This window comes from Mus pahari, chromosome 2 (genome assembly GCF_900095145.1).
Source record: "Mus pahari chromosome 2, PAHARI_EIJ_v1.1, whole genome shotgun sequence".
Lineage (NCBI taxonomy): Eukaryota > Metazoa > Chordata > Mammalia > Rodentia > Muridae > Mus > Mus pahari.
The window spans coordinates 57,271,243-57,290,641 of record NC_034591.1 but is presented as its reverse complement, the minus strand read 5'-3'; the positions used below and the strand labels follow the sequence as shown (position 1 = coordinate 57,290,641).

At 39.4% G+C, this 19,399-nt stretch overlaps 1 protein-coding gene across 2 annotated transcripts in view; it reads right to left on the bottom strand.

Annotated features, from left to right (window-relative positions):
- The window catches only part of Trim24 (tripartite motif containing 24), a 109,074-nt gene that overhangs the window by 46,136 nt on the left and 43,539 nt on the right, over positions 1 to 19,399 (bottom strand). For both annotated transcript variants that reach the window (XM_021191753.2, XM_021191754.2), the window contains exons 2-5: positions 16,982 to 17,100; positions 12,190 to 12,337; positions 5,617 to 5,749; positions 1,489 to 1,605 (exon numbers count right to left, since the gene is read on the bottom strand). In XM_021191753.2, the coding sequence (XP_021047412.1) occupies positions 1,489 to 1,605; positions 5,617 to 5,749; positions 12,190 to 12,337; positions 16,982 to 17,100 (517 nt within the window). The remainder of the gene's footprint in view (positions 1 to 1,488; positions 1,606 to 5,616; positions 5,750 to 12,189; positions 12,338 to 16,981; positions 17,101 to 19,399) is intronic.

The window sequence follows — 19,399 nt, the reverse complement described above, 5'->3', positions numbered from 1 at the left end:
CTGCTTCAAGAAAGAGTAATAGATTATGTATGACAGATGAGCAGCTGTGCCACAAAAGCTGACAGAATTTTCCCAATGAACACTATTGAGACACACAGAGCAGTCTCTCTTGCTCAAGTCTTCCTACTCAGCACTTTACCTTAGAAAGTAGCAGTCATTTTCATGCAAACAAAACAAAACAAAGCCCAAGAAAGAGAGTGTGGTATTGCTTGGGGTGCCTTACATGGGTTTGCGTCTGGAGGACATCTAACTTCCTTCACGGAGCACAAGCCCTAACAAGTAGTATCTACAAACAGACAAGGAATAAACTGTCGTGTAATAATTTTCTTGAGGCTGAAATATCCCATTCGGCAAGGAAGCTTCCTTGAGCAGGAAGCTAAACTCAAAATAGCTTCAGGAAGTCCCTGAAATGGACCAGGTTCACTAGGTCCCTTCCTGACAGAGTAGCATTAAAAGCTTGGTGACCCCTCAGATAAACTGGAGCTGAGCTAAGCTTCCAAGACAACACTCAGTGGCTGAGGTGCAAAGACTTTGAGACCTGACAGCTTCCTGGAAGAAGCAGAATCAGGCCTACCTGCCTGTCCTGTAAGAGGTTTAGATTAACTCGGGAACCTGAAAAGGACACTCTCCAACATGTTGAGTTAGTTGTCTGCAGGGTGTGCAGTGTGCTCCAGGTTCCCAGCTTTGTGAGCTGTCACCCATCCTAAGGTGGGCTTTGGTGACACAGCTGTCTTTGAGTCTTTTCTGCTCCTGTAACTCCTTACCCATAGTCCTGTAAGTAACCCCAATAAAACTCATTGGTTCACCAAATTGGATTTTTGTTATTTTTCTCCTCCCATCTTCTGCCCACCGCCAAATTCATGATCTTTTCTTATCGTTACATATGTATGAATGCATAACACACACACACACACACACACACACACATAATATATGCAAATAGATATATACATTGTCTGTATGTGTGTGTGTGTGTGTGTGTCTGTGTGTCTGTGTGTCTGTGTGTTGGTTCCCCTATTTGGATGTGTATTGTGTCTTTTCCTCAGAAAATGATATGTCCAAGTTTAGTAACGTCCAGTCTCTGTGGTTTCCAAAATTTCCAGTCTATGTAACTAAAGGATCAGGGCCCAGGGAGGCATCTCAAATATTAACAAACTTAAAAATAGCAATTAGGTACATAATCTAGTGTTAAAAGAGTTACATTATTGGCAAAGCTGTCTTTTTCTCAATCTTGAAAAAAATTTGAATTAGGAAACACCATTTGATTATAAATATGTACCAGGTAAATAAGCTATTATTATTACACATTTTCATTTTACGAGTAAAGAAACTGGTTCCCAACTTAGAGTGTCTGAAAAAAAACCTTACCACCATGTGTTTGTAATCCAAAACCTTACTAGATACTTCACAGTAAGTTAAGAAAAGGAAATCTAGAAATGTATACATTTACTACACGTCAATGATTTATAGTGTCATAGATGCACTTACCTATTTTGGATCTGATTTCCTGTATACTTTATATATTTTGTTTTTTCCATCAGTTTGGTGATTAGAGTATCTATGATCACTTTTTGATTCTGAAAAGCTTCTTCTATAAATTGATATCTGAAGAAATAATAAGCAAATAACTTCATATAAATATCTATACAAAGAAAGTTCAAAAGTTCAAAACAAAACAAAAAGCACTGTAAGGGAGACCCTGGGGGCTGGAGAGATGATGGTCCTGGCTAAGGAAGCTGGCAGAGGCTGCTCTCAACCACCTCTAACTCCAATTCCAGGGGATGCTCTCGTCTGGTCTCTAGGAGACCTGAATCCATATGCACGGACATACAAACACACACACATAAACAGGTAATTCTAAAGAAAGAGAAATAATATAAAAAGTATAAAAACAACCTTGGAAAATATAGAATGCGGGCTGCCAAGATGGCCCCAATGAGTAAAGAAGCTAATGTCCAATCTGATTTTGATTCCTGGGATCCTTATGTCAGGAGAGAGGTCCCACAAGCTGTCCTGACATCTGCACATAACGTGGTAAGCAAGGATGCTTGTGCATGGACACCCAGAAAGTCTTTAAAAGGCCGGCATGCCCATCTACTCAAACTTGTGGTGTGGAAAACCAGTAGTAAACTCTAAAATGTTACAAAGTAAAAGTTTCTTGTATGGCTGAGCCAAACTTGCAGTCTCCTTGGAAGTAGGAGAGAGAAGTGGTCAAAAGCAGGGGGGCCATTTTATAGTTGGGCTCTGACCTTTGGTTACAAAGTGAAGTGTTTGCGCTTCATAATTTAGTTAGCTATATTTATGATCACAGGAAAAGTATTTGTTGTGGTTTTATGGCCAATCAGTTCTCCGAAAATACCATGAAACAATGGAAACAATTTGCAATGTGCAAATGAAAAGATTATAGAGGAAGAACAAGTTAAAAAACAAAAACAAAACAAGTTTACCTTTAGCTTGGTATATGATTAGAGAAAAACACCATAGGGAACAATACAGAAATAAATCAAATTATAACATTGTTTAGTTAGGAAAAGGAAGAAAAATGAGAGTCAGCTGATCATTAACAAAATTATTATTCAACAAAGAAGTCTTTAGATACTCTATTTCAAGAGTGTATTAAATGCTGAAAATAAGTAAATCTGTCAATAGGTTAGCTACTCTGGGACTTCAGAATCATGGAAGTTTGCTGAGGATAAACATTTTCAATATCATATCTAAACAGTAAGGAGCTTTGTTAAACGGGGGAAGGCATTTGATATTGTCCCTTCTGATTAAAGCCTTGAGTGACCTAAAATAAAGGACTCAGAATTTAGCAGTAGTTATCTGTTATGGATAGCCCTGGGGCTAAGTGTATTTGATGTCAATTCTGTTCTCCTGTGAGGGGCTGCGAATAAGGAATGAGCCAGCACTCAAGTGATTTCCTGTAAACCTGCTTCCCACCTTAATTTATAAAGGTTAGTGATAAATAAAGAGCTGATGATTGGGTGGAGAAAGAGGGAAAGTGAAGCTGAAGGTTGGGGGGGGGGGAAGAGGAGCGATGACAGAGGAGAAGGAAGAAGGAAAGTGTAGCAAGAGGGAAAGTGGAGCTGAAGGTTGAGGGGGGGGGGAAGAGGAGCGATGACAGAGGAGAAGGAAGAAGGAAAGTGTAGCAAAAGCACCTGGCCTGAAGAAACCACAAGTTCTAAGGGGTCTCTTATATGGGGAAGATGATAGTGTAGCGGTTGATCTGCCCTATCTAGGCTCACAGCACATATTCATATTAATTGAGTTGTGTTTTCATTGCCTGGGCTTATTAGGGCTGGAGATTTACCGCTAAAGTTATCAACCCAGGAAGTCAAGATGGGTGACTTTGGTAAACAATAGAAAAAAAAACCATGTGAGGAGACATGGTATACATCACAGAAAGAACTTTAGGTTTGTGAGATGGCATAGGAGGAGGAAGCCCCATTATCCTCAAACTAGAAAACCCCAGTTCTGTCCTGAGCCCAATGGTGGAGTGAAAACGGGATTCCTGCAAGCTGTCCTCTACCCTCCACATGTGTGCCACAAACATGAATTTCCCCTCCTCCACTTGTAAACATAAAAAATAAAATAGTAAAGTGCTAGCCACTCGGGAGACTAAGGCAGGGGGTTCTGTGTAAGTCTGAATTTATCTTGATCTATAGGTACTGCTGCACAATGAGACCATTTTAGAAAGAATTCTGTACCCAAGGAACATGTTCTTAATGTTAAATGGAGCTGTAAAACTGGGTGTTAGCACTATGGAGGCTGGCAGGTAGATCTCTGAGTTCAAAGTTAGTCTGGTCTATGTATTGAGTTCCAGGATAGCCAAAACTATGTGATAAAGACCTTATCTCTAAATGAATGAATGAATGAATGAATGTGAAAAGTATTTCAACCTGGGGGGGGGGCTTTATCTCTGGTATAGCCTCAGTAAAAATAATTAAAATCACAGGTTGAAGCAAAGTTAAAAGAGTCTTGGTGTGTGGTATATGCATACAGACCATGTACAAAACAGTACAAGACTTATTAGAGAAAAAGGTTGTTTTCTAATAAGGTCATGCCTGATCCAGGAAGAAGATAAGTACAACATGAGATTAGGTTGTGACATCTACCATAGTCAGGGCCAGTGAGATGCTTCAGCAGATAAAAGTACTTACTATGTAAACCTCACACCCTGGTTGGCTCCATGGAACCCAGGTCAAGGAGAGAGCTGACTCCCACACACACAGAGGCTGGCACATATGGGAACACACTCTAACAATAAACTTAATTTTTAAAAAACCTGCCACAACTGGTGGCACACAACTAAGATGATCCTCTGAGTTTGAGATCAACCTGGTTTACATAGTTCCAGAACAGACAAGGTTACATAGTGAGACTATACATAAACAACAGCAACAAAAAAGTTGAGATAACAAACCCAAACCAAAACTCCACCAAGACAAAGTCTCCTCTGTAAAGGCCTGGGTAACTGCTACTGCCTGTCTACCCAGCCATTTCATGCTATTACTAATGTTACAAGGAAACTTTCTCTTGTCCAAATTGATTGCATATTCTGTTATGTTCTATGCTTTGGTGGAAACAAATCACAATAGGAGTCAGTTAGAATTGCTTTGTATAGTTAGCCACTTGGATCTGAACCAACTACCCAGTAGCACTTCCTGGACCTGTATGCGAGCTTTTATGGTTTCCTGCCTTTATAATCTGCCCCTGGGAGGTACCTCAACATAAGAGAGACACCTGCACCAATACATGAAGCTATTTTGGATATGACTTCCATTTTGAGTAGAGGTCAAATAAAGTTTAAGTTCCTAAGACCTCCCTGGGAACTGACATCCTACTTGGCAAGTTAAGACACGAATGTTAAATAGGCAAGTCCCCTGCCACAGTTGAATACCCCAACAAATGGGAACAGGATAAGTGTACAACAAAGACATGTTCCTAAGGAAGTCGCCAGTCCCTAAATCCTGACTGGTAAAATAACTTGGCACAGATGTTTATGGACTTTTGGCTTAAAAGCTCTGCAGGATCCTGGCTTGGGGTTGAAATCAGCTCCCAAGTCTGGTTTGCAGCCCTGATCAGTCCTAGGGCAAATGCTCAATAAACTATCTCTGCCTGACTGATACTGGTGTTCATGTAGTTTGTGGGGCATCTGGGCCACAACATCCTCATTTTTTGACACTAGCAACTAATATCTTGTTATTTTAAAAAACAGTATTGTAAGAAATTGACTCTCAATGTGGACTGATTTTGACCCATAGAACATTTGGTAATGTCTTAAATATTTAAAAATTGTTTTTAGCTGTCATTTATAAGAGCAGAGGAGTATAGGGTGTGGCTAGTATTCAACTAGGATGCTGCTAAACACCATACAATGCTTAGCATTCCTTCAATGTACTGCCCAGACCAAAAAAAACAAAAACAAAAACAAAAACAAAAAACAAACAACCAACAAAACAAAGAAAACCCTGAAATTGAGAAACCCCTGTGTAAGCCAGGATACCTATGGCAAAACAAAACACATACAAATTGCCATCTAGCTGAAGCAATAGCTGCCTGTAGGCCACATAAAGGGTGCACTGTGGATCTGAAGGTAACAAAAGATGCTGGTACCTGTGCTCTTTGTGCTCTAGCAGCTGGCAGTCTCGACAGGTCAGTTTATCACATGTTTCACAGTAAAGTTTCAACTGCTCCTTTTTATGGAACGGACAAAACACTGGTCGCTGACTGGTCACACCAACTGCCTCTGTAAAAACAACCGAAAGCAGAAAGAAAATTACTGTCATTGAATATGAAATCATTAGTAGTCTATTACTACTCAATTCCACTGATATAAAAGAAGCACCTTTCTTTCATCTATACACTTAATTACTATTGCATTACAGATTTTGAAATATTAAGTATTTTCAAGGCTGGTAGCTAGAGGCATATGCCTCCAAGCCTGATGAACTAAGTTCAATCCCCAGAACCAACTCCCACAAGACGCCTCCTGCTAAGTCTGGGATGGCCGTGGAAGGGACGGTGTGGCAGGGCTCCAGCCCCTGGAGAGGAGCCAGCAGGACATGGGTCTCTTTAAGTGCTGATGGTGGCTGAGTCATAAGGCTTGTTCACATAATAATGTACATTATTTTACTTCATGTCTCTCTTTCGAGGAATGCTCTCCTTGCCAAGGTTAACAGACTCTATGATAATCAGAAACAGCACGACTCTACGTGTCTGGTGATTCTCAGCAAAAATGTAACCTTCAGGACAGTCCTTAAGGCTGTTGGAAAGAATTCTGAAAACATGAGTTCAAAATACATAAATCAGTGTAAGAGCTGTTCTTTACATGATTCCTCAAGTATTCAAAATATAAGAATGCAATATGAATTATATGAGGGGCTTCACAGACCTGAAAGAACAGGAGCTATACTAATGAGTTAGCATAGTCAGAAAAATATTAAAGGAGACATGATTTTATCAATAGAGGAAAGAGCCTGGATCACCAAAGTGAAAAGAATAGTTACAAAGCAAGGCTCAGATAGATGGTTCTATAGTATTAGTGGTAAAATGCTCGTCTCCTCCACAGAAGCCATCAACAACTAAATTTGATCCAGATATTCTACTCCCTAAAATGTGTAATCCAAATAGAGGATGGGGACAGATAAAAAGTCTAGTATTAAGAAAAAAGATGATGAATTAATGATAGTCCTACTTTCTTAGATCACTTAATATGTTCCAATAATAAGCCTCTGAGCTACTAAAATGAAAAAGAAAAAAATCTAAAGATTAAAAGAATATATTGAGGTAGCTAAGAATGATAAAAATGATCCACAATACTGCTTGCATCAACACAAACAAGAGCTCACTAAATTGAAAAAATATTATGAAACATATGCTTAAAGTTAATTTTTTCACATAAAAATAACCTCTATTACTAGACTTGGCAACCACAAGTGCTGTGCACAGTGAACTGCACAGGACTTGTGATGTTAAAAAAACCTTACTTGCTGTCTGGTTCATTTGCCTTGAACATGCTCTGTATTTTAGTTTCTAGAAGTCAAGGGGCTAAGGTCATAAAGTGCTGATTCATGGAATGATCAAAGGGGAGCCTAGGGTATATGATTAAACTGATCTGCAATTTCTAAGAAAGTAGTTTTATAAAAGACTGGGCTTTGTTCTGCAAGAGAGAACTATGGGAAACAGATCACAGAGCTCTCAGCTTGCACCCATCACTGATTCTGAGTCATTCTTCCACTGCTCCCATTGCCCCTTCCTCAGGTCCCTCTCTAAAGCTGAGGCTGGAACATGACAGGCTCCCACAAGGTGCCCACACATATATACATACATACACACAATAAATAAAATTGTAAAAGAGGAAAAGTCTCATAAAACAGTTCTTAAGCATTTCTAAAGGAAAATGGGTAAGATTTTTTTACTTTAATTAAGGAGTAATTTAAACATATGAAATGGCAAAAAAAGAGACAGAGATTCATATAATTAAAAAGTTATAAGATAGTCCTTATGAGTATAAACTAACTAAATCTTTTCTATATGAGACAAGAGGATCAAAATATGTAGACTAAGACTGGAAAGGTGGCTCAGCAATGAAAAATACTTGTCAATCTTCCTGAGTACCTCAGTTCCAGCCTTGCACCCACACGCAGTACACAAGCCTCTCTGACTCCACATCCATGGATATTCATGTCCTCTTAATAGTCTGCTCATGTACCAGGCTCTGATGTGGTGGTACACAGACATTTATCAGGGAAAATACCCCTATATACATAATAATTTTCTTACAAAGTTGTGGACTGTCCTGGGCTGGTTCCATAAACTGGCTCTCATGAACAGGGTCACAGTTGAGTATGCATGTCTGTTATATACTGACATACTACTTCTTATGAGATAGCTGTATTCTTCACCGGTGAATCCCTTCCCCTCGGCTCTAGGAGTTGAGCCTAGAGCTTTATATAAGCTAAGCAGATATTTCACACCGAGTACAGCCCCAGCTATGTTTACTTTTGTGAGGAGACTGCACAAATTTATACCCCCATCAATACTGTAAGTGTTCTTTTCTCCCTCTGTCCTTGTCAGATCTTTCTTTAAATCACAGCCATTCTGACTGCAATGAGATAAAATGTAAATGTAATTTCATTTACATTTTCCTGATGACGTAGGCTGCTGAACATTTTCTTATACAGTTTACTTGTACTTCTTTTACTGACCAGAGTACATGAGGAGAGTACTCTGATGTCTAATTTTTTTAGTTCATATATGCTAAACTATGTGTGCTCATGTGTGTTTAGGTACATATATGTACAGTACATGTGCATACATGTGAGCATGGGTGTATAGATAAACCCCAGGTCTCGTTTCTTAGAAGCCTCCCAACTGTTTTTGAGATGGAGTCTCTCAGTAAACCTAAAGTCATCTAACAAGTGAGGCTGCTTGACTAATAAGCCTCAGGATTTGGCAATATCTGTATCCCCATTCCCTGCTGCTCCATCACTTGCCCAGACTACAAGCAAGAGTCATCATGCTGGGCTTTTTAATGTGGATATTAGTGACTAAACTCAGGTCCTTATCCTTAGAAAGCAAGTCCTTTAGTAAATCCCATGTGTCAATATTCTGTTAATTTGGGGGGGGGGTATTTTATTCTTTAGAGAGGCTGGAGAGATGTCTCAGCAGTCAGGATCACTTACTGCTCTTATAAAGGACATCACTCAGTTGAATTCCCAGCACCCACATTAGGTGGCTCAAAATTGCCCACTGCTCTAGTTCTAGTCCACACATTTTCTTCTGACCTCTGTAGGCACTGCATGGTGAGGAACACACAGGCACGAAAGCAGGCACTTACAATAGTCACAATATAATCATAATCATAATAAAATTATTAAGATGATGTTTGTTGCTGGGCAGTGGTGGTAGTGGTGTAGGTTAATCCATACACTTGGGAGACAGGGGTAGATCTGTGAGTTCAAGACCAGCCTGGTGTACAGAGTGAGTTCCAGGAGAGCCAGGGATACAGAGAAACACTGTCTCAAACAAAACAAAACAACAACAAAAAAGATGAGGCTTGTTTATTATTTGTGATACTAGGAATTGAACTCTAGGGACTTGTCAAACATTCTATTATTGAGCTACATTCCCAGCTCTAATAATAAATCTGTGTTTAAATGGACTCTTTTCTTTGAAAAAAAAAATGTTTAACCCTACACTTTCAGGTCTAAATGTAGAGCTTATAGCTTTTCTCTCTTTTTTTTTAATTGGATATTTTATTTGTTTACATTTCAAATGTTATCCCTTTCCCAATCCCCCCTCCCACTGCTTCTATGAGGGTGTGCCCACACACACCTACTCCTGCCTCCCCTCCCTCACGGGACCAAGGGCCTCTTCTCCCATTGATGCTCGACAAGGCCATCCTCTGCTACACATGCGCCTGGAGCCATGGGTCCCTCTGTGTGTACTCTTTAGTTGGTGGATTAGTCCCTGGGAGCTCTGGTTGGTTGATACTGTTGTTCTTCCTATGGGGCTACAAACCCCTTCAGCTCTAAATGTAGAGTTTATGGCTTCTATTTTTTTTTTTTCTAAAGTGTTTTTTCCCCATAATAGGTAAACTTTACTAAATTTAAATTTAGAGACAACTAAAATATTTATGATTTTGAAGTTTTAGAAAAACCTTAGAAGTAACCAGAAAGGAAAACTGAGTTAATAGACTTAATTTACTTAGTGAAAAGTTGACAATAAAAAGTAGTAAAAGCAAAGAACTGGGAAATTTTTCCTTCTTTTCTTTAAAGAATTCTTGCAAGTGCTGGGGGACAGCCTTGTTGATAGAGTGTCTGTCTGCCTTGCAGTCAGGAACCCTGGGTTCAATCCCCATCGCCTCCTAAGTAGGACATGCTAGCACAGGCCACGGCCACATGCTACCTTAGAGGGTCAGAAGCTCAAGATAGTTCTTTACTATAATCAACTCTGGAGTAATAATCACACTATGCAGCAATTTACACTGAATAATACATCAGTCATTCATACAACTACCAGTGTAGAAAGCAAGTAAAAACAAAAGCCCGAACTCTTCAAGAGCAGAACATCTTAAAATCAACTGAAAGTGATAAACTATATTCCAACGTTAAACACTTATCCTAAAACACATCAAGCATATAGCTCACCTGTCCTAGTAATTAAAAAACAAAACAAACAAACCAAAACCAAAACCTTTTTGGTTTTTGTGAGATAGGTCTCTCTGGCTGTCAAAGAACTTGCTATGTAGCCCAGGCTGGCCTCAAACTCACAGAGACCCATCAGCCTCTGCCTCCTGAGTGCTGGGATTAAAGATGTGCATCACCACACCAACCTTTAGTAATAGAAATTTACAATAAAATTAAGGTAATGGAAAAGAAAGGAGGGGGGGGGGCTGGAGAGATGGCTCAGTGGTTAAGTGCACTGACTGCCCTTCCAGAGGTCCCGAGTTCAATTCCCAGCACCCTGTTGGCTCACAACCATCTGTAATGGGATCCAATGACCTCTTCTGGTGTGTCTGAGGATAGCTGCAGTGTACTCACATATATAAAATAAAGAAAGAAGTCAAGAAAGAAAGAAAGAGAGAGAGAGAGAGAGAGAGAGAGAGAGAGAGAGAGAGAGAGAGGAGAGAGAGAGAGAGAGAGAAGGGGGAAGGGGGAAGGGGAAGGAAAGAAGGTGACTGGATTATGAATGACGGGCTGTAACCTAGACAATGGGACTGATCTACTCCCAATTGCTGAGACTACAGACATGCGAAACCAAAAATAATCCAGAGACTGTTGCTTCATTTTAACTACCTATGCATAGCCACACTGTAGAATTTTGTTATTACTATTCTATTTCTATACTTACCAATTCACCAATCCCACTCTAATCACTCGTATTTACTTAATTTACTATAATACTGGCTGTAATACTAATACCTTTATCAGTTATAGCCAATAGTCACCCTATTAATCAAGACTTTGTACCTCCACTAGCCAGTTAAAATCCAAAAACAGTTCAACATGGCTTTATATGATTTTCCTATGTTGTTCCATTTCTATAATACCTGCCCTGCTAACCCAACCTTACACATGTCCAATTTTCTATACCAATATCCAGAATGGAAAAAGTTTCATGGTCTATACTTCAAATGAAACAATGATGCTACCAAGCAACTCTTCGATTTGTATAGTTAGAGCTCTTTCACCTGGAGTTATTAGGCTTCCAGCTTAAATCCCTAAATCTGAGCTTGGTACTCTTTTAAGTATTCCAAAAGAACTTGGTAGCCCAACTCTCATTATTCATTTGCTTATATTCTTTATTAGTTACTCCTGTAGTAAAGAGGCATCTGGCATTTTCATTTTTAGTACTTAGTGAAATCTAGAATATAAAGGAGGTTCATGTACTGATTGACTCAAGGACAAACATGAGAAAAAGCAGATCTTAAGGAAAAACAACAATGATATGTATGAACTCTTAAAACATTCTGTTAAGTGGAGGCTGGAGAGCTGGTTCCTTAGTCAAGAACACTTGTGATAGACCAGCCTGCTCAATCTTAAGGATGGAAGTCATTTTGTTATAAGGTCAGAATCCGTTCATTTCTGCTGCAAAATCAACTTTCCTGTGCTTTAATCTGTTTCCGGGATGTGACAACACCCTATGGAGTTGGACTCTGACAAGTTAAGATGTTCTGTCAAATAATTTTGAAATGTTCATCCAAATTCCTAACATACCCAAAATTCCTCTAGAAATCTCCAACCCTTAAAAATACCCTAGTCTTGCAGGGCTTCTCTGGGCTATAGAAACCTCATCTTCTCTTTAGGGAGGTAAGCTCTGTCTGAGAGATAATAAAGCTTGCATAATTCGGCCAAAGAATTTAAGTAATGATCTTTACTCTTATTCAGTGTGATTTACAAAAGCAAAGTTTTATTTCATTTTGCTTCCCTTCTGATTACACCAAATTGAATTTACAGAAGCAGGAGAATTGGGGATATAAATGAACAAGATTCAATATATAATTCATACTTATAATACCTCTAAGTACAATTTCAAATAGAATGTTGACTTCTTTGATTCAAAAAGTATATTTTAAAGTACATGTACTATTTATAGCTATATCAAAATAAGTCAGTATAGTAAATGTAAAATTACAGTTGCAGAGAGAGATAAAGAGAAGTGTGGAAAAACCTGATTCATTACCTGGAGATACTTCTTCTTTCTGCCTGACTGTGTGGTCTTTTGTGAACTTCACCCTCTGGTGAGCTCTAATACATGTCTTGCAGAGCCATTCAACACACTCTACACAAAACCCATTAGCTTCTGCATTGTCTTCACAGCTTGTACATACCTAACAATAAAAGAATCTGGTCACATAAATTGTTGGAAAAAATTAAAAAGAATGAAACACTAACCAAATAGACTATCAGTTTTCTTATATTATCCTAAGTTAAAATTGAAAGTATACATTAAACTATATGTATTTTAAAATGAATATTTATCCATAGAATTGTCTTTTTAGACAAGGCCTCACTATGCAGCCTTGGCTAATCTGGGACTCACTGTTTAGACTAGGCTGGGCTTTAACTCATAAGACACCTGGCTGTTTCTGCTTCTAGGATAAAAGCAAGCAACTCTAGGCTGGACCAAGATTATTTAAGCACCTTGTCTCCTTAGATTGATATACTAGACATTCCAGGAACTAGGCAAATGATATATGTAAAAATCATTTCAAGTGGTTTAAGAGATGGCTCCAGTGTTAAGAGCATAAGTTGTTTTTATAGATGATCCATGTTTGGTTCCCAGCGCCCACATGATCACTTACAACCATCTGTTACTCCTATTTCAGGAGATCTGACATCCTCTTCTGTGAGCACCAGGCATATACATGGTGAACATATATACATACATACAAACATTCATACATACAAAATGAAAATAAATAAAACAAAAACAAATTAAATCTTAAAAAGGAAAAGATTTGGAGAGATGGCTTAGCAGTTATGAGCCCTGGCTGCTCTCATATAGAATGTTGGATTCAGGTTCTCACAAATGGCTGCTGATGACCATTTGTAACCCCAACTATGGTGACTTCAGTGCTCTCTTCTGACCTCTGAAGACACTAGGAATGCTTGTAGTATATATGCATGCATATATGTTGGCAAACATACTTACAAATAAAGCAAAAATAAATATTAGAAAATTAATTTTAAGTACTTTTTTGTGCCTAATTCAGTATACTAGTCATTCCAAGTACTAGGCTAGGTCTGAGCATGCAGTAAGGAAAAGTATACAGAAGTCTCTGTCCTTATGGTGCTTATAATCCTCTTAGATGGAAGAACAAGTGTAAATACAAGTTATCCTACTAGTTAGCTAAATGGTTATTAGCTGGATGTTTTTTGTTGACTTGAAAAATAGCTAGAGACATCTGGAAACAGATTATTTTAAGTCCTTTATTTTATTTTTATGTGTATGGGTATCTTGCCTGCAAGGAAGTCTGTGTAGTCCATGTGTGCAGTGCCTGTGGAGTTCAGAAAACAATATCTGATCCTCAGGAACTAGAGTCCCAAATGGTTATGAGCTACCATGCAGATGCTGGAAACTGTACCCAAGTCTTTTGGAAGAGCAAACCACTAAGCCACCTCGCTAGCCTGGGAAGAAAATGCCTCCATAAGATTAAGCTATTGAGGGTCTGGAGAAATGTTTCAGTGGTTGGGAATGCTGGTTGCTCTCGACATGGGTTCATTTTATGGCACCCATGGGGCAATTTGGGGTTGTCTGTTGTTCTGGAGGATACAGGGTCTGAGTGGGTGCTACATTCACATGATACATGGACAGGCATTCAGGCTAGGAGCCCATACACATAAAATAAAACAGAAAAGAAAAAAAAAAAGAAGAAAATAAAAGAAAGAAGGAAAGTAAAGGACTGGCACGTAGACAAGTCTTCGGGTGTTGAGGATTAACAACTCACTACGGGCAGTGAAATCTCTGGGTAGGTGGCTTAGGGTTACATAAGCAGGCTGAGCAACCCATGCATGGTGAGCAAACTAGTATGCAGTATTCCTTCATGGCCTTCTGCTTCAGTTCTTGTCTCCATGATCCAACCTTAAGTGTCTGCTATGACTTCCTTTGATAATGAACTATGATGTAGAATTTCAAGCTGAAATAAACCTTTTCCTTCCCAAGTTACTCTGGGTCATGGTGTTCCACCTAGAAATCCAACTACATCAATGGTCTTGAACAGGATACAGAACTCATCATTAAAATGAAGGTAATGATACAAATCTTAAAGACACATTTATTTATGTATATTATGTATATGGATACTTTGCATGTATGTCGCACACCAGAGAATGGCATCAGATAGGTGTGAGCTGCTGTGTGGGTGCTGGGAATTGAACACAAAACCTTGAGAAGAGCAGTAAGTATTCTTAACCACTGAAACATCTCGTCAGCCCTAAGGATACATACTTATTGAGTTGTTCTTAAGATTAAATGGGAAAGGCACATGATTGCAATGATCACTTGTATTAAGAAGATCCAATATAGGAAATGTACAAAAAGTGGTCAGTGCTTATGAATGGGCACACAGAAGCAAGCTTTTCCTAAGAAGACTTCGTCAGCACAAAGCTATGAAAGCTACTAGACGGGAATCATCTAGTCAGAGAAGAGCACCAGCAAAACAAACAAACAAACAAAAAAACCCAAAAACCAAGCAAGAGCATGGCTGCTTTAAAGAACTGAAAACAAGCAAGCAGCACTTTACAAAAGGAATCAGGGGGAAGACTGGAAGAGAAGGAATGGGGAGCAAGACAGGCAAGGGTCAGATCAAGTAAGGCCACATGACAATGTTGATCTTTGAAGAGAGAGACTAAGAAAGGCATGGGCAGACTTATATTTTTAAAAGCATTATGACTGCAATACAAAGAACAGGTTAAAGAAGTGGAAGTATTCCTACACAAGGTAATTTGTGTGGGGGGTTAGCAGGAGCGAGGAAGAGAACAGGATGGGAGATTTACAAAGCAGAGCGAGTGTGGAGAGTGCACTGGGTACGGGAGGTGGCGAATCTATCTAGTAGACATATGTAGCTGGTGGAACGGTGAAGACAGTGGCAAAACCCTGCCTTTCTCAGGGCTTATCGTCTTCCCTTTCCTCACACTGCTGGTCAGTGCTTGCCGGTGCTAGGGATCACATGTATCTGCCAGGCCTCTTTGCTTTCCCAACGCCACCTGGGATCCCATTGGCTACTTCTCTTCCTGAAATGTTAATGCTGTAGGTTTAGGCTAGAGCTAGGGATATCTTTACGTTCAACTATGATGTCTGTAAGGATGTCACTTAAATTTCTAATCTTCTACTGAAGCTACAAGAAGGAGTGAGGAACGGCTCATATGCGCTGTTCCAGATCTCTGGTAAATGAAACAAAATATAAGATGCAAAACAGAAGCAAGATATGGTAATACCAGTCATCCTGGGAGAGAAGCAAGAGGACTGTGAGTTCAAGGTCACCCTGGGCAGCACTGCAAGAACCTACTGCAAAACAACAACAACAACCACCACCAAACAAACAAAAACAAAAAACATAAACAAAGCAGCAATGTAGGAACAAAGCCTCTCCGGGAGGCCTCGAGACCCAGCCGATCACACTGTAGTTCCCATAACCAGTTTCTGGATTATCACCTCTAGAAAAGGCCAGGAGCCCAGGGTTTCCTGCACAATACATACTACACCTGAGGTAAACCCACAGCCAATCCATTATTTAAAGCTGGTTTCACAAGGAAATAGTTTATCTCCTGAAGCAAGCCCAGTTTGGCCTTTGGGGAGCAATGTGGACATGGTTAAAACAACCAAATTTTAATTGGAATTAAGTTCTTTTATAAGTAACACGAGCCCTAAATCCCACTGGAACAAACAAAATGAAAATGAAGAAAGTGGGAAGAGAGCACAGAAACCAGTCATACAATAGACAAAATTAACAACTGCTTTCTAACTAGATTTAGTTCTTTCCCAGATCTTTTGTTATAAAGAAAAGGAACTGTCTATGAGACAATGAACCAAAAGTTGTATGCACACAAATTTTCTATTCTTAGCACATGCAAGAGAATTCACCTTAGCAGGGCCATAACATGATAGAGGTAAAGTATCTACATTTAGGCTTGAAGGAGTGAAAAAGAAAAGATACCACTGTGCATTTAAATTCAGCACCTTGGACAATGCTACTAAGCAAAGCTTTCAGAGCATACCATGAACAGGAATTTCTTAAACATGTAAAGCCCTGGGGATGAGAGACAGCTCAGAATGTAAGGCTGTTTCCTATCTATCAGTGCAAGCCTAACGACCTAAGATTGATCTCCAGAATACACAGAAAAACATTAGAAAACCAACTTCACCAAGTTGTCCTCTGATTTATTTGTAGCCATCAAGTATGTAGAAATATGCACACAAAAAATGATTGTTAAAATATAGAAATCTTACTGATCAAGGAGGCTGGGGCTGGAGTGATGACTCACTAGCTCTTGCAGAGGACCTAGAACACGCAATACCCTCAAGGGATTCACTACTGTCTTCAAATCCAGTGGCTGTGATGCCTTCTTTTGGCCTCCACAAGCATTACACACACACACACACACACACACACACACACACACACACACACACATACACAGTATACTTACCAGAATACAACACTAATACACATAAAAATAAATCTTTTTTAAAAAGGAGTCTAAAGTAACAATTTCAACACCTAGTAACTCAGTACAAAGAAATATTAAATACAGCATAGTGTTTCTTTCTAGCATACAGAAATATAATGATAAAATCAGAGGCTTCTACTTTGGCACTGTTTATTCCTAAGCTCAACTATTCACTATCAATCATACACTTAAAAATGATGTAACTTTGTATATTACTGTTCTGAAGTTTGGCTATTTATACAAATTCCTTCAGCATTTAAGCTACTTCATCATGGGTGGTGAAGGCTTGAATTTACACTTACCTGGTTAGACTTTTCTACTGTACTACTGGGAACTTCAGTAGTGTCCTTCACAAAAAAGTTGTCTATGATGTGTCTCTCAGCACACTCTTGACTGCAAACTGGGCATCGAATGACTCCAACTGGGAAAGACAAAATGAATTGGAAGTTTAACATACTGAGGACCCCACATCTTATTACACTGGACAGTTTGTGGTTTTAGTTTCTAATCTTTTAAAGTTCAAATCCTTCTTTCTAAATTCATAAGGAATTTGTGTGTATGTGTTGTATACATATGCATTTTATATATACTAGATACACTAAATGTTGTACAAGCCCTTTTAATTTTAAGTCACATGCCCAGTGGCTTCTGTTCTTACTGATCAGCAACCTCTTTATCACTGTTTTCCAAACCTAAGTAGTTTTGTTCTTTGTGTATTTGAGATCAGGTCTTGACGTGTCAGTCACCATGCATCCAATGTTCCATGTTTTCCATAGAACAAGGAACTCTTGATCTCTCCAGGCCTACGGAATCTGAATTGTAGGAATTACAAACATCTCTCTTGAAAGGCTCCTCAAGCTATTAAGTATTTTTTTATGTTTCCTTGAATAGATGCAAATTGTTTCTATGGGGAAAAGTTCTTTCTCAGACATACATATAATATATACAAAGCACTAATCAAAACTTCAGCAAGGTACACAGATGCTCATGGTTTAAATGTGAAATGTTCCCTGAAGGCTTAGTCGGCTGCACCATTTTGGGGAGCTTTGGAAATTTTAGGAGGTAAGGGCTAGTTAAAGGAAATAGGTCAGTGGAGACAGGTCTTGAAAATCATATTTGGTTCCGAGACCCTCTACTACTTCCTGAAGAGAACAGTCTGCTCTAAACACTCCCTGTGTTACCATGGGCCCAGAGTCAACAGAGCAGAGGGCTAAAACATCTGCAACCATGGGCTTCTTCTTCCTTAAATTGTTTCTATCTGGTATTTTATCATAGCAATGGAAAGTGACTGATACAAATACACATTTATAAAGTGAAATGCATTAAGAACAAACACAAAGAAATCCATAGGCCAATTTTATCTGTGTACATTAAAAAAAAAAAAAAATCCTAGAGCTGGAGAGATGGTTCAGCAGTTTAAAACACTGGCTGCTCTTCCAGGGGTCCTAGGGTCAATTCCTAGCACCCACATGGCTATTCACAACCATCTGTAACACCAGTTCCAAGGAAACTGGCCTTAGTGGGTACTGTACATAAATGGTGTACAGACACACATGTAGGCAACACACACACATTTAAAAAATATTTTAAAAATCCATCTGAGATCTCACATATGTAATGATCCTCAACACTGAAGCAAATACAAGTTTTAAATTCTGTTTTGTTTTGTTTTGTCTGTCTTGTTTTTTTACCACTTGGACTACGTTCCTCCACAAGAGCTGATGATTATCCAACAAAAGCTAGGGTTAGGTGAGGTCATGGACTTTAGAGGAGAACCTACCACCGTCACTTTACTAAACCAGCACAATTCCAAACTACACTCTAATATTTATCCTAGCACCCTCAGAGAAATGTAGCTCTTACCCCTCATCCAAGAAACCTCTTAACACCTGGGAGACCGTTACAGAAATCCACAACTGGTTAAAAAATTCAGAGAGAAAGTAATCACGGGGTGCATAGCCAAGACTCGGTAGAGTGGGCAGAAAGACTGTATGAGCTAAAGGGCCAGAAAATTTGCTGTGAGAATGGTCCTGCTGGAAATGACAAAGCACACTAATATGACTGTCTCCACAAGACCTGGAGTAGTAACTATTAAGTACTTAAGAGTAAATTTTATGAGATAAGAGAGATCACTGCTGAGAAAAATGTTGTATTATAAAACAAACAGGCAGTACATTGAGCTCCATAGGGACAGCCCCGGGGGAAGCGCGAGCCGGATGGGCACTGGGCGACTCTGTGCCTCATGGAGGAAAATCAACTAAACATGGGCAAAGGAGATCCTAAGAAGCCAAGAGGCAAAATGTCCTCATATGCATTCTTTGTGCAAACCTGCTGGGAGGAGCACAAGAAGAAGCACCCGAATGCTTCTGTCAGCTTCTCAGAGTTCTCCAAGAAGTACTCAGAGAGGTAGAAGACCATGTCTGCCAAAGAAAAGGGGAAATTTGAAGATATGGCAAAGGCTGACAAGGCTTGTTATGAAAGAGAAATGAAAACCTACATTCCCCCCCCCCCAAGGGGAGACCAAAAGGAAGTTCAAGGACCACAATGCACCCAAGAGGTCTCCTTCAGCCTTCTTCTTCTGTTCTGCGTACCACCCCCAAATCAAAGGTGAGCATCCTGGCTCATCCATTGGTGATGTTGCAAAGAAACTAGGAGAGATGTGGAACAACACTGCAGGGGATGACAAGCAGCCCTATGAGAAGAAGGCTGCCAAGCTGAAG